The sequence below is a fragment of the Drosophila kikkawai genome, chromosome X (assembly GCF_030179895.1).
Source record: "Drosophila kikkawai strain 14028-0561.14 chromosome X, DkikHiC1v2, whole genome shotgun sequence".
Taxonomy (NCBI): Eukaryota; Metazoa; Arthropoda; class Insecta; order Diptera; family Drosophilidae; genus Drosophila; species Drosophila kikkawai.
The window spans coordinates 25,084,953-25,099,592 of record NC_091733.1 but is presented as its reverse complement, the minus strand read 5'-3'; the positions used below and the strand labels follow the sequence as shown (position 1 = coordinate 25,099,592).

General features: G+C 32.7%; 1 protein-coding gene and 1 long non-coding RNA gene across 2 annotated transcripts in view; both read left to right on the top strand.

Moving 5' to 3' along the window:
- Positions 1-14,640, top strand: part of LOC138929277 (uncharacterized) — a 61,484-nt gene that overhangs the window by 43,762 nt on the left and 3,082 nt on the right. The window contains exon 4 of the long non-coding RNA XR_011445693.1: positions 7,242-7,639. This is a non-coding gene — a long non-coding RNA (uncharacterized lncRNA). The remainder of the gene's footprint in view (positions 1-7,241; positions 7,640-14,640) is intronic.
- On the top strand, positions 12,252-13,347 carry LOC108083796 (CTD nuclear envelope phosphatase 1 homolog). Its single transcript, XM_017179723.3, has 2 exons — positions 12,252-12,357; positions 12,421-13,347. The coding sequence occupies exon 2, from the start codon at positions 12,444-12,446 to the stop codon at positions 13,179-13,181; it is 738 nt and encodes a 245-aa protein (XP_017035212.1). The 5' UTR covers positions 12,252-12,357; positions 12,421-12,443; the 3' UTR covers positions 13,182-13,347.

Here is a 14,640-nt window from a genome sequence, read left to right as displayed (position 1 = left end):
AATAGTGGCCACCGCAAAAGCGGTGCAAAAAGGGAAAATGCCAATGGGGAAAAATGGCAAAGGCAACTTCTGTCCCGAGATATATATATTAAAACAAGGACCAAGAGCGGCATATAAAAAATATAATATAAAGGAAGCAGCAAAATAAAGGAGGGCAGAAAGAGAAGCAGAAGTAGAGGTAGCTGGAGCAGGAAATCTGGCTGGAACTCAAGTGGAGTCTTCGAGTTCCTAGTTGGCTCTGACTCTGACTTTGCCTTTGCCTTCGCCTTTGCCTCCTTTTTTTTTTTTGAATCCTTGAATCCTTGAATCGCTGCTGTCGATGACGGAAATTGATAAACGCGCAAAGGGGAAATGTTGTTGCTCATGGCGCAATCAGAAATCTGCCCAGGGAACTCTCTCTCCACCAAACCCGGAATTCCGTAGTCAAACTCTCTAGCCCCCAAAAATCAAAATCGAAATCAAAAATTGAGCAGCTTTTGATGACAGCTCAAGTGGCAGTGGCGAATGGCGAGGCTTTTAGCTATCGATTACACAAGACTTTAAAAAGGAGGTTTCCTTTCTTGCTTTTTGGTTAAAAAGGGGGATTTTCTTCTCTTCATTTTTTTTAGAAGTTAATTTAGCAAAATATTTATGGTAAATACAAACAATTAAGTAAATATAAAAAATAAACCAGAACTTTCTTGGGAAGAATATAAATAAATGAAAGTCAATACCTTAAAATGGCTATAAAAATATTTTTTAAAAATCTGAAATATCTATAAAATAATTATACTGTTTTATATTAAGTAAAGTTTTATGTTAAATACAAACAATTTAGTAAACATAAAAAATAAAAACAAGAACTAGAATTAAGAAGAAAGAAAATAAGGGAATAAAATAAAGTCAATCCCTTTAAAAATCGATTTAAAAAGCTACCAAAATATTTTTAATATATTTTAAATATCTAAAAAAATATCTAAATAAATATTTATTCTAAATACAAACAATTTAGTAAATATAAAAACTAAACAAAAACTAATATAAAGAAAAAAACAAAATAAAGAAAGTCAATCCCTTAAAAAATCGATTTAAAAAGCTACCAAAATATTTTTAAAACATATTAAAAATATCTGAAAAATATCTGGCTATACCTCTCTTCAACTTAAGCCCTTAATTATTTAAAGTAAAGTAATTGAAGAGCCTCGCTTAATTGGTTAATGCTATGACCCCAGGCCAAGGCATCAAGGAAGCATGAATTAATCAAATTGCAAAGTGCGGCCGGCCGGCTGGCAAAAAAAAAAAAAGAAAGAAAAAAGAAAAGAAAAGAGCTCACAAACGATTAGCAGGAGGCTGTGAAATTGGTGGGAAATTTCCCCCCTACCGCGGAGCCTGGGAAAACGAGCAGGAAAAGCCAGGCAGGGCATCAGCTATGCGCTAATGAGCGACAGACAAAACAACAACAGCAACAGCAGCAGCAAGGCATTCAAACCGAAGAAACTTAATCCACAAATAGTAAAGAAGAAAGGCAAGACAAGAGCCAAGGAAAATGCCAAAAGAAAAGCCAAGGAAAACAGAGCCAGAGCAAACTCAACAAGGAGTTTATTAAACAAAAAGGTTATTAAGATAAATACAATATTTAATTGGTCTAGATGAGCACAAGGAGGAAGGAGTCTGTGACTTTAATAAACTGCTCTATTTTTTAAATAAAGCAGATGCCAAGGAAGCTGGAAGCTATGGCGTCCTGGACACAGATGGACCTACCAGGACAGTGCCAGACATGCCACTAGTGCTACCCAGGCAACAACTTCAACTTCAACTTCAGTTTCTGTTTCAGTTTCGGCTTTGGCTTTGGCTTTGGCTAAAAACTTCAGTCTGCATATTTCTGCACTTTGCCACTTTCCTGCTTGCCTTGTCTTTCTTTTTCTTTCTCTTTCAACCCTTTTGGGTTTTCCCAAGAAACGCCTACAAAAAATTGAAACATTTGCATGCCAGCTTGTTTTTCCTTTTGATACCCTTTAATTGGGGTATCGTGCAATTGGCTCCGAGGGAAAGCAAGCAATCTTGTGCCTAGGTTAGCCCGTTTAATTGCCGCTTTGTCTATGACACTACACTAACCAGAGGATACAGGATAATGGTACATTAAATAGTTTAGCCAGCACACAAGATAATATTTTGGGGAAAGATTATTAATTGTAGAAGAAGTTGGAATAGTTTCGTAGGGAATTTCTTCAAAGTTATAGGGAATATAACAAATTTACTATATTTTGAATACAATAATTTAATAGACTATATTAAAGAATAGAATATAATTTCCCTTTAAATACAGACATATTTAAATTATATTATATTATTATTAATTAATTAATTTATATTTTAATGAGAAGTTTTTAATGTTTACTTAAAATATATTTTTATATAATAATAATATATATAAATATATAATAAAAATAATGATATATTTCTTAATATTTGATTTAAACAAAAACTTTAAACAAATCTATAAATATTCTGTTATTTAATAAATTATTATAATTTAAAAAATTCTATATTTAATATTTTTTAGAATATTTAAAATTATTAAATATATTAAATAAATTTATATATTTCTTTTATATTATATATTTTTTATATTTAATAATTTTGATTATTTTTTAAAAAATATTAAAGATAGAATTTTATTTTAAATAATCTAATATTAGATATTTAAATATTTATAGACTTTTATACATATTTTTTAAAATTTCACAAGTGTATCCTGTATCCTTAAGGGTATCTAGACCCTCGGCTATGCAAATTTTGAGCAAACATTTTGCTTTGTATTTTTGCTCTTGTAGTTTTTGTGATTTGTGTGGCTTTCAAATTGCAAAATTCGTCGAGGCTGACATTTTGTTGAACAACAACAACAGCAGCAGGAGGAATAGCAAAAGGACTAGGAGAGCAGGGGCAGGAGGGCCAGGACCACGACTAGGACCTGGACTAGGAGCACGACCAGTACTAGGACCAACAGCAGGCAGCAACAGGGAGTCGCCATAGAAAAACATAGAAAAAATATCAGACCGGCTCACGCGGGGTTATGGAAATGGATCCGTATAGTTGCTGTGGGGAGAGGGAGTCCTTCCTCGGGCTGGACCTGGGTCTATTGTAGGGACGTGGCCTACATCAACATCTCCATTGCTCAATCCACATTCAAGGGAAAGAAAAATAATGTAGAAAGTAGAGAGAATATGTGTATAGATCATGGGATACTCAGGAATCTGTTTAATAATTTCTATTGAAATATATATATTTATTTAATATTATTAAAATATTAAATATTAAATATTATTAAATGAACAAAAAATATTTATTTAATTAATAAATATTTATTTAAATATTAAATATTTAATATCACCAAATCAATAAAAATATTTATTTAATTAATATCAATAAAATATTTTAAATTTTCAATATTATTAAATAAAGTATTATTTTTAAATTTATTATCACATCATCTTAAGTATAATTACTAATTATAATATAGACAAATATCCTACGAATTTAAACATCATTTAAATTAAAAAATATAAAAAATGTAAATCATAGTTTGATTAAATACATAATAAATTTTAAAAAATTAATAATTTAAGTTTTTCCTCTTTTAAATTATAATAAATAAATAAATAATTTAAGGATTTCCCTTAAAAAAAATCCTTTTAAATTTGTTATGTATTTACTAACTTGGGCTTAAATTGTATATATATTTTTTTAATTTAAATTAAATTTAAACTTATACAAAATAGTTCAAAATATATACAACCCTTAGCAGAGCTTCTCCACCCTGAGGGTAATCTTTTTCCTATGGCAAATGTTTCTTCCCCAATGACTAGATTTTCTTGCAGTGCCGGGACCTGTCATCCTGGCAACCAGTTGCTAAACCCACTGCCGCTGCCGGCTTTGTTATTGTCACCTGCCACCCACCACCCACCCATCCACCCACTCCCCCTTAGCCCAATGGGCATTCGCACCTACAATCCGCTTCAATGCTGGTCTCTGCCTCTGCCTGTAACCCCCAATTGCAATGGCAATTGCACTGCTTGTTGCTTGTTGCTTGTTGATGGGGTAAGGTTGGCTCTATTGGTGTTACCCACGCTGCCGTTGTCGCATAATTTAAGCCCGTTGTGGAGCAGGTGTCATCCCAGGATCCCGATCCCTGCATCCGGATGCCAAAGTTGCCTAGGTGATTGCCATAAAGCAACTAGAAATAGATGCAAGAAATGCTTTGTTACCCAACAAAAAATACAAATCTATAAAAAAAGAAAGGAAACATTGTACCAGGAAATGCTAAAACCGTTTTTAAATTTAAGTCTTCAACTTCAAATTGAAGAAAAAGTGCAAAAAGGATACATTTTCATATAAGGATAAAAATATATATATGAAATCCCAGCACTCTTCGTACAAATTTCCTTCTGAAATGTATTGAAAATGCAAATGAAATACAAATTAAATAAATATGTTTGTGTATATATACTACTATACCTTTGTACTTTTATATATACAGACTTTATATACACCTGTATTCCCTCGTTAGTTCTCCCTTTCTTCGGCATCTTTTTCTCCATTTTTTCTTTTTTTTTTTTTGACTTTAGTAAATCCAATTTGCTGGCATTTTTCACAATTGCACCGCAGAATTCTTTCCGTCGCACAAATAGAGCAGCGAAAATCCCAAAAAAAAAGGAAGAGAGGAAAAATCGGGAAAACCAAAACCAGATCGTTACCCCCGCCGCTAAAGAGAGAACCCCTAAGCCCCCCTGCCAATGCCGTCGCCCTGGCAAATTGGCCGCAGGCAGCGAGGCAAATATTGATATGCATATAACCTGAACACAGGTGTATATAATATATATATATACTATTTGTGGGCTCACACATATTTCATATATATTTATATATGTATGTATTTATCAAGGCTATATGCCAGGCAGGTAAAAGGTACAGCAAGAGCTAGAATGGTATATGTATATCGCTTTCCATAGATCGATATACATATATATATCGAAATTATCTTTAAATATATCGAAATTCATAATGTTAAAAATTTACAATGTTTATGTTAAGTTAAGTATTATTATAAATCGAAATTTCAATATATTAAAAATATAGAAAAATTTAAGATGCATGAAAACAATTGCGATTTATGTTATAGATATCGATAAATTAATAACTAAATTAGGCTTAGCTCCTTTTTATTCATGGTTTAAGCTAACTTTATCAATAATGTTTGATAAATCGAATATTATATCGATTTGTTACTTATAAAATGCAAGTTACACATTTGAAATTTCGATTTGTGTATTGATATCGATACAGATATATCGGTATGAAATCATTAAATATAAGTCCTTGGCAATAACTTTTAAAATTTTTAAGGAACTTAGCTCGAATTAAATTATTAAGAATAAATAAAATATATAACATTAATTAAATATTATTATGTTTAACATTATTATTATTATTATCAACAAACACTATTATTATTATTAAATATATTTTTATTTATTTTATATATTTATTTATTTCATATTTTTATTTATTTCATGTTTTTTATTTATTTTATATTTTTATTTATTTCATATTTTATTTTATTTCATATTTTTATTTATTTCATATTTTATTTTATTTTATATATTTATTTATTTCATATTTTTATTTATTTTATATTTCTATTTATTTCATATATTGATTTATTTCATATGTTTATTTATTTTATATTTCTATTTAATATTCCTTGACTAAAGAACCTAATTAAATACCCTCCGCTGTGCCGTGTGGCTGCATCCGCACATATAGAATTGATTAAACAAATATTTGCATTCGCCTGTGGTGGTCCTTCAGCCGCCTCACCCCCTCACCCCCTCACCCCTATGATCCTTTCATTTTTTTTCTTGTTTTCGTTTTTTTTTTTTTGTGTGGAGTCCATGTTTTGGGTTGTTGTTGTTGTATTGTCGTGTGACAAATCCTTGCAATTACCGTAATGCCAGCGGCCTTGAATCGAAGGACCTTCGTGTATGCATGCATATGTATGTCGGTATGGTATTTACATGACGGACATATGTCCAGAGGACACACAGGTCCAGTGCTGGGTCCTGGGACTTTGGTCATTTTGTTGGCAATTGTCCTCGTGTTTGGCCATTTTATTTATGGAATTATTTGCTGGGCTTTAGCCTCGGGCAGGAGAACTCATCTCCCCAGATCTCTCTCTCTCATTTTAGATGAGTTTTGGTTTAATTCAACGTAGCTCAAGGATCGTCACTCCTTGCCAGATTAAATATACAAAATGTTAGTCAGTTTTTAACTTGATTTTATTTATAATAATCACCCTTCTTTCACCCCAAAAAAATAACCATAAATAAGGTAAAGTCTGCCCTGTCCTGTCCTTTCCTGTCCTGTCCTGGCTGTGCATTGTTCATTTGTTGCTCCTCGCAAGATTAATTGCACTCGCAGGCTGCTCCAGGATGGAGATGGAGGACTGAACCCCGGGATACCGATGATCCAGCTCCCCGGGCAAACGGCAAGTTGGAAATGGCCCTGACGATGACAGCTACAAGGTCCACCCTGGGATGTGGGGGGGGAGGGGGACTAATTGGGGGTTGGGCCATTGGGAGCTCGGGGACTTGGTCACTGGCCAGTGAAAACTACTAGTGTCGGCAGCTGTCAGTTGGTTCAGCATTTTGGCCATAAGTTTTTGGCCATATCGTAGAAGCTGCTGCTACTGCTGGTGCTGCCTTTCCACTCGGGAATAGTATCTGAGGGATGCAAATGTATCTGGAGCCTGGTGTCCAGGTGGCGTCTACCAAAAACTCGGACAGCTTGATTGATTTGTTGACTCCCAGTCGGTGCCTGCAGCTGCGGGGCATGTAAAATAATTCTAAATTTTGTCCTCATCCACATGCTGCCGTTGGCCAAAACGATGATGAATGGTGGCTTTGGGCCATGATAAGCGAATGGCTATATTCCAGCTGAATAAAGATATTTTTTGGCTAAAAATAGAGAAAATAAAGGTACTTTTTGGGAAATATTAGACAAGTTTGAGAGGTTTTCAAAGGGTTAGGATTTATTTATTAAATTACCTATTTTAAAACAATATTTTAGCAATTTAATTTCCCAGAATATATACATAAATTATAGCCACTAAATAAAATTACAAACATTAAATGTTTATCCCTTTTTCTTGAAATTTTCCAGCTACTTTTTATAAATTTGCTTTTGCCATTTCTTTCTATTTTCAGAGCAAGTGTTGCCCTTTGACTGTTTGCCTTGTTTTCTACATTTTATTTTTTTGGGATAATGACCATGCAACATCAGCTCCTCTTGAGCAGCAACTCCTGTGGTCAATGGTAAATGAAAAATGGCCACTTCCAAGCTGCAACTTCAAGCTCAACCTCAACGCCAAGCCAACTCATCTCCCGGCTGACTTTCACATTTCGCTTTCATTGCCACAGCGACATAAACAACACGGTAGCAACATCCTTCACCAGGAGGTGAACTAGGAGTAGGACTAGGAGCAGTAGCAGTGAGAGGAAGAGGAGCAAATGCAGGACTAGAAGCTGGAGCAAGAGCAGCAGCAGGAACAGTAGCAGGACTAGAACCTGGGCTCCTCGTTTGCCCTCGCCAAATTGGAAAATATGTGAGTGCTTTTTGATTTTGTTTTTCCCCTTCTTGTCGCTGTTTTGCAATTTTCCTGCCATATTTCTTCGTGTTGCATCCAGTCCGTCAGCTCACCGTCTTGGTTTTGCTTCGCCTTTTAATACCCAGCAGTCTTGGTGGTGAAATGGGAATGTTGGTTTTCTTTAAATATGATTTTTGCTTAAATAATAATTATATAGGAACAATTAGAAAAAAATATATATATTTAAATATGAATATATATATTTTTAAAAATATTTAAAATTATTTAAAAATATTTAAAAATATTTCAAATTATTTAAAATTATTTAAAAATATTTAAAATTATTTAAAAATATTTAAAATTATTTAAAAATATTTAAAAATATTTACATATATTTAAAAATATTTTAAAATATTTAAAAATATTTATTTAAAAATATTTAAAAATGTTTAAAAATATTTAAAATTATTTAAAATTATTTAAAAATATTTAAAATTATTTAAAAATATTTAAAATTATTTACAAATATTTAAAATTATTTACAAATATTTAAAAATATTTAAAAATATTTAAAAATATTCAAAAATATTTAAAAATATTTAAAAATATTCAAAAATATTTAAAAATATTTATTTAAAAATATTTAAAAATGTTTAAAAATGTTTAAAATTATTTAAAAATATTTAAAAATATTTAAAAACATTTAAAAATATTTAAAATTATTTGAAATGAAATTTTGGATTTTTTTTTTTTTTTAATTTCTGGAAAAAGGGGAAAATGTAAAAAATCCATAACATAGCCAAAAATCCATTAAATTCTATTCGGAAAGCGGTTTTGTCTTAGTTTTTACACGCTTCATAAATCTGCATACCAAGTTTAAGATTTTTTAAAATTTCATTTTTCAAATTTTTTTTTTTGTTCCGGGTATAGTTAGAAAGATTCTCCTGTTGATGCTGATAAAGAATATATATGATTTATAGGGTGGAAAATGACTTATTTACTGTGTAATCAATTTCTGAGTAAAAAATACCATTTTAGGGCGGCCAAAAAAAACACACACAAAAAAATTCTAAAATTCAAAATTCCACTAAACATTATAATATATATTATTATAATACATACATAAAAAATATATCAGCACAATTTGCATTGTTTTACAAATCACAGCGCTCTTTTAAGTGCCAGGTATTTCGTAGTCCTTACTCTAAAAACTTATATTTTGGTTTGTTTGTCTTCTCTTACTTTTAAGTTTTATTTTTTTTTTTTGTTTGTGCTTTTCCCCTTCGACCGCCTCAAGTCAAGTTAGTCGAGTTAGAAATTGGAAAATTGCACGGCAACCTGGACAGGTTTTTTTTTGGCCAAAGAAGGAGGAGAAGCGCCAGCAGACGTGCCAAAGATGCAGCGCAATCTTTCATGGCACTCACGCTGAGCGTTGACAATGACAGGAACGATACAACGTACACCCAACACCCACACACCCATACACACACCCATACACACAACACCCAGTAGCAACGCCAATAAAACTGGCTGACATTTTGATAACGAGCAGCCGCCCAAATGGTCAATGGCCAATGGCCAATGATGATGCGAATTTTCAAGTTGCGAATTGAAAATAGTGCTTGCCAATAAATGCTAGGACCCGGCAAAGGCCAGAGTTGAAACCGGACTCAGAGTGGTTTTTTTTAATGGCTTTCAGGAAAGGCATAAACAAAAAACAGAGAAGCTTAGGAGCTTGGTAGTTCAAAAAGAAACACTCTAGAGGTATACATTTCAAGATGAAAAGTCTGTGAAATAGCAAAAATAGTATATAGCCCTTAATAGGATGTTTTAAAAAGGGATTGTTTCATTATTTAAATTATGAATTTAGTTATTTAAAATATTTTAAAAATATATAATATAAATAATATATAAAATTATATACTTTTTATTATTTAAAATATAAATTTAATTATTTAAAATATGTATTTAATTATTTAAAATATGAATTTAATTATTTAAAATATGAATTTAATTATTTAAAATATTTTTAAAAAAAAATCTATTCTTGAACAGTTTTTATGGAATATATATTTAATATCCATTTTCCCTTAAAATTATTATTACAGTAGCAATTTATCTATATTTTCTTATTATTTTTAATCTTCAAAAAATATTAGTTTCCTCGTATTCCCTGTTTTCATCATAAAAATATCAACTAAATACGATTTTAACGAGTTTAATGCTCGCTTTCACCGCTCCTTAACTCATCAATTAAATACATAAATGAGTTTTGGCATTTGCCACCTGACTTCACTTACCTGTTCGTTCATTTTTCCAGCATCAAAACATTCATTGCAATTGTCAACTTCTACTTTAGACGATATTCGCTGCACTCAAACACCTGACGTTAAATCAATATCAATTGAATCCATGGAATTTCGCGCTTTACGACTGCTGCTCCTTCAGCATTTTCCTAGAACTCCTACCACCACCCACCCCACCCATTTTCCCACCCCTAATGCCAGCATTTTGTTCTCTAATTTGGCAGCCATCGACGTGCTTAGCAGTAAAAATATGCAACTGCGGGATTAGGAATGACTTTTCCACCCAGATGGGTAGAGGGGGAGGGAAGAGATGGCAAATCGACGAGGGGAAAAATCAAGGAAAATCGGATGAAGCCAAGGTAGGGATGGGAGAGAGGGGGGAAAGCAGTAGAAGGGGGGGGACAGACTCTGGAGACAGCCATGGCCGGAGTGCCATTGAGAAGTTTCAAGTGCCGAACCGAGCGCCGTGCAAAAAGTTGGCTGCAGTTGCAGTTGCACTTCGGACCAAGTGGCGGGCGTGGCCATAAAACAAATGCCAACACAGTGGCAGCATCCGGGAAGAGGGTGGGGATGAGAAAAGGGGTTGGATATGCACTGGAAAATTAAGAAAAAAAATGCAACTATTTTTGATTTATTGAAAATAGTTGGTAATAGGACATAAATTTATTTTTAATGTGATAAAAATTTTTAAAGGGTTTAATTTTATAAAAATACAATTTTTTAAATGCTAAATTTGATTTAGACTAATAATTTATTAATTTAAAAATACATATAATACATATTTAAAGATTATAATTGCTTTTAAGTTAACAATTTTATTAGAATAAACTCTTTAAAAATTAAGAAATATATATACAAATTTTTAAATTGAAAAAATAATTAGTAAAATATTTTTAAATTAAAATACCAATTTTTAATTGCTTAATTTGAATTAAACTTTTAATTTATTAATTGAAAAATACATATAATACATATTTAATGATTATAAATGGTTTTAAAAGTAAAATTAAAACAAATCTTTTTTTTTTAATGATTATTCTTAATGAAACTGTTAATTTAATTTTTAAGTAAATATATATTTGTAATTTTTATAAATCCATTTTTTTATTTATATATAATTTTTTTTTTATATATATTTTTAATTTAATAATTTAATTTTCATTTTTAATCAAATATATATCACCCAAAATTAAAAACAATTTCTTCGATTTTTAACTATATTTTTAATGCAAATTTAATTAAAAAATCTACAAAATTAATGTGTAAATACATTGCTAAGAGCCTCTTCTAAGCTTTTTAAACCCTTTTCTTGCTGTGCACATATATCTCTATTTAGATATACACCTGAATCTTAGCTAGACATCGTCGTTGTCATTGTCGTTAGCAAATATATGGCCAAAGAGGATCAAAGAGCGCTGCACGTTCCCTTTTGGTGCTGGAAAAAAAATATACAGAGGGAGGGCGGCGGAAAAAAATAATTGCAGTCTACAGGGGGCCTGGGCAGAGGAGGGGGACAGAGGCTGGGTGCCAGCCAAAGGACGAAAAGACGAGGTCGCCGGATGAACAAGTGTGTGTGTGTGTGTGTGTGTGTGGAAAGGCTGAAGGAACTCCATGGCGAGGGGTGTTGCATTCGTTTTGAAAGTCAAATTCCCTTTTTACCCCTCCATTACATGCAGGGGCGTGGCAGTTGATTGAAGGCGGCGGTTGAGGAGGGTAAAAACGCAGGCGCTAAGCCTCCTTAATGTCATTTGTCATCTTTTGGCCAAGTACCAGCAGCCGAGGGAGAGCTGCAGTCGTTTCTGTTTGCCATTATGCAAATATTATTTCGTGCCAAAAGCTGCTGTCTCCTCAAAACACCCTCCCCTGCTCCACCAGGACCAAACCGGAAATGGGAAATAGGGTGCACTTCCGCTCCGCTTCACTCCACACTTTTTAGTTGCCATTTATAATGAAACAGCAAGAGGGACAAGTTGCTATCACAAGAGGGGGGAAAGGGTTAACTCAGAAAATCAGGAAAATAAAAATGGAATGGAGGGTCTATCTCTAAAAAATCCAGAAAATTATATCCTGGAAAAATTAAACTGAAAGATTTAATATTATTATGATAATAATATTATCATTTAACTATATCATTTATGAACTAAGTTCTTACCTTATTAGTAAAAGTAATTCAGCTTGAAAGGCTTTATGAAGAGTATTAGGTAATTTTCCCTTCTCTGGCAACCCTGTTTGGTGGCAACCCTTAATTTCCAGAGAAAGCTTGACAGCTTGTGTCTCATTTTAGTAAACAAAAGACACTAAAAATTCCAGAAGATTACGGGTTTTTCCTTATCCTGGTAGCTTTTCTACTCCATAAACCCTTTCATTTCCACAAAAAACCTGACGAAAGCCGCACCTAACTTCCCTCAAAATACCCATAATTTTCTCCAGGTAAAAAATTCAAGTGAAAACTAAATAAAAAATATCAAGTAAAGGGCAATTATTAATATTTAGAAGTGAGAGGAAAGGAGTCACCAATGGATTCCACTGCAGCATCTGGGCTTCGTCCAGTCTCGAATCTGCGGACTCGAGTCGGTCCAACCACGATCCTTTTCACCGGCAGGCTGAGCAACTGGTTTCGCCGCCTGATTGCCCACCTGGTGACTTGGATCTACGATTACTTCTGCCCGGGGCCTAGGTGGTATCGCGATGTGCCCTTGTCGCCAATATCCAATGGCAGACTGAAGGCTGTGGGTCGAAAGACTCTGGTGCTGGACCTGGATGAGACTCTGATCCATTCCGGCGCAGTCAGTCAGGCGGTGCCGGATTTTATAGTCAACGTTAATATCGGCGGAGGCACCGCTAAGACGATACCCATTCGGGTCTTCAAGCGGCCACATGTCGACTTCTTTCTGGGGTTGGTGTCCAAGTGGTATGACCTGGTCATCTATACGGCCAGCTTGGAGCATTATGCCGACCAGGTGGTGGATCACCTGGACGGCGGACGCGGTATGCTGAGCCATAGACTCTATCGCCAGCATTGCTGCCCGGACAGGCATCTGAGCAAGGATCTCAAGCGGATTGGGAAGGACATGGGGAGCATCTTCATCTTAGATAACCAACCAAAGGCTTATGTCCATTTCCCCGAAAATGCCTTGCCCATTAAGAGCTTCCTGTACGATCCGGAGGACACAGAGTTGCTGAAGCTACTGCCATTCCTTGATGCTTTGCGTTTCACCAAGGATGTAAGATCAGTTTTGGGTCGGCGTTACTAGGTTTACCTTCTTTTATATATATATTTTCCCATTTTTTTTGTTTTTGTAACTTTTTAAACACGAAATAATTTTGTTAACTAAATGGGAAGGCCCAAAACGAAATGACTTTGACCTGTTAGTGTTCAAGTTGGTGTAGAAGCTGGCCAGACAGCTGCCGGCTTGGGTTCTTGGTTATGGAATACCCAGCATCCAAAGCTCTGTTGCTGGGGAAAATGTTGAGCAACATTCAGGCAGCCAGCAGCATGTTGCTGGGACATTGATGTTGCCAAGGCTTAGCAACAAGATGCTGTGGTAATTCTAACTAAATTTAAAGAATCTTTTGATTTTGGTTAAATTAAAATTTAAATTTTTTATTTATTAATTTTATATTTTTTTCTATATATAGTAATTTATTTTATAAATATTTATATATATATTATGAATAAGGTATAAATATATATATCAATCTAAAAATTATTGACTTGCTTTTGTCCATTAAAACAATTGCATCTAAAGGAAAATTCATAGAGCAACCCAGAAGAAAAGCTGACAACTTATGGGAGACATTTAATTTCTACTCCTATCGACATGGCAAAGGCCTGTCACGGCCACTGGTCGACTTCCAAGTCTGCATTTAGAGCCTGGTCTATCTACCACAGCTGCCTTGCCACACCCTTAACCCCCTCTTGGGGGCTGCCTTAACCCCTATTAAAAAGCATCCACTTCTGGCCGTACACTTCCTGTTTGTGATGCTGTTGACTCTTTGACTTGTGCAAAGCGAAAATGTCGGAAAATGTATATACATAAAAATAGAGAAAAGATTGATTTTAAATACTGACTTTATTTTCTTTACAAATTCTAGAAAACTGAATATATTTTCTTGATGTTTTTGATTTTGATTGATGCTGAAGGAAACTGGTGGGGAAAATGTAATCTATATAAGGATATGGGGGAAAAGTTAACAGGTTTTCTATATCTGAAAAGAAAATAGAAAAACACCTAATAAAAACTTGAAGTTAGAAAGATTTTATGTTGATTTATTATGTTAATTAATTCATAAATTTATAAAATTAAAATTAAATTAAATGTAATATAGTAGAAGTAGTAGAAATATTAAAGTATATTTAATTAACATTTTAACATTTAATATAAATAATAATAATAATAATACTATTTATATACATTTATTTATAAATATTAAATTAAATATTAATTTTAAATGACTTTAATGTTTATTATTTATACTTAAATATTAATTAAATATTTTATAATATTATTACTACTTCTGCTATATTAAATTTAATGTAATTTATATTTTATTAATTTATTTTTTAGTATTTTAACTATTTATAATATATTAAATTTAATTTAAACTAGATTTTATTAATTTTTAATCCTTTATAATTTACCTTAAATTAATTGAATTTTAATTTTTAATTGAAAATTACCCATTTTTTAGTGAGTCTTAGAACACCGAGTT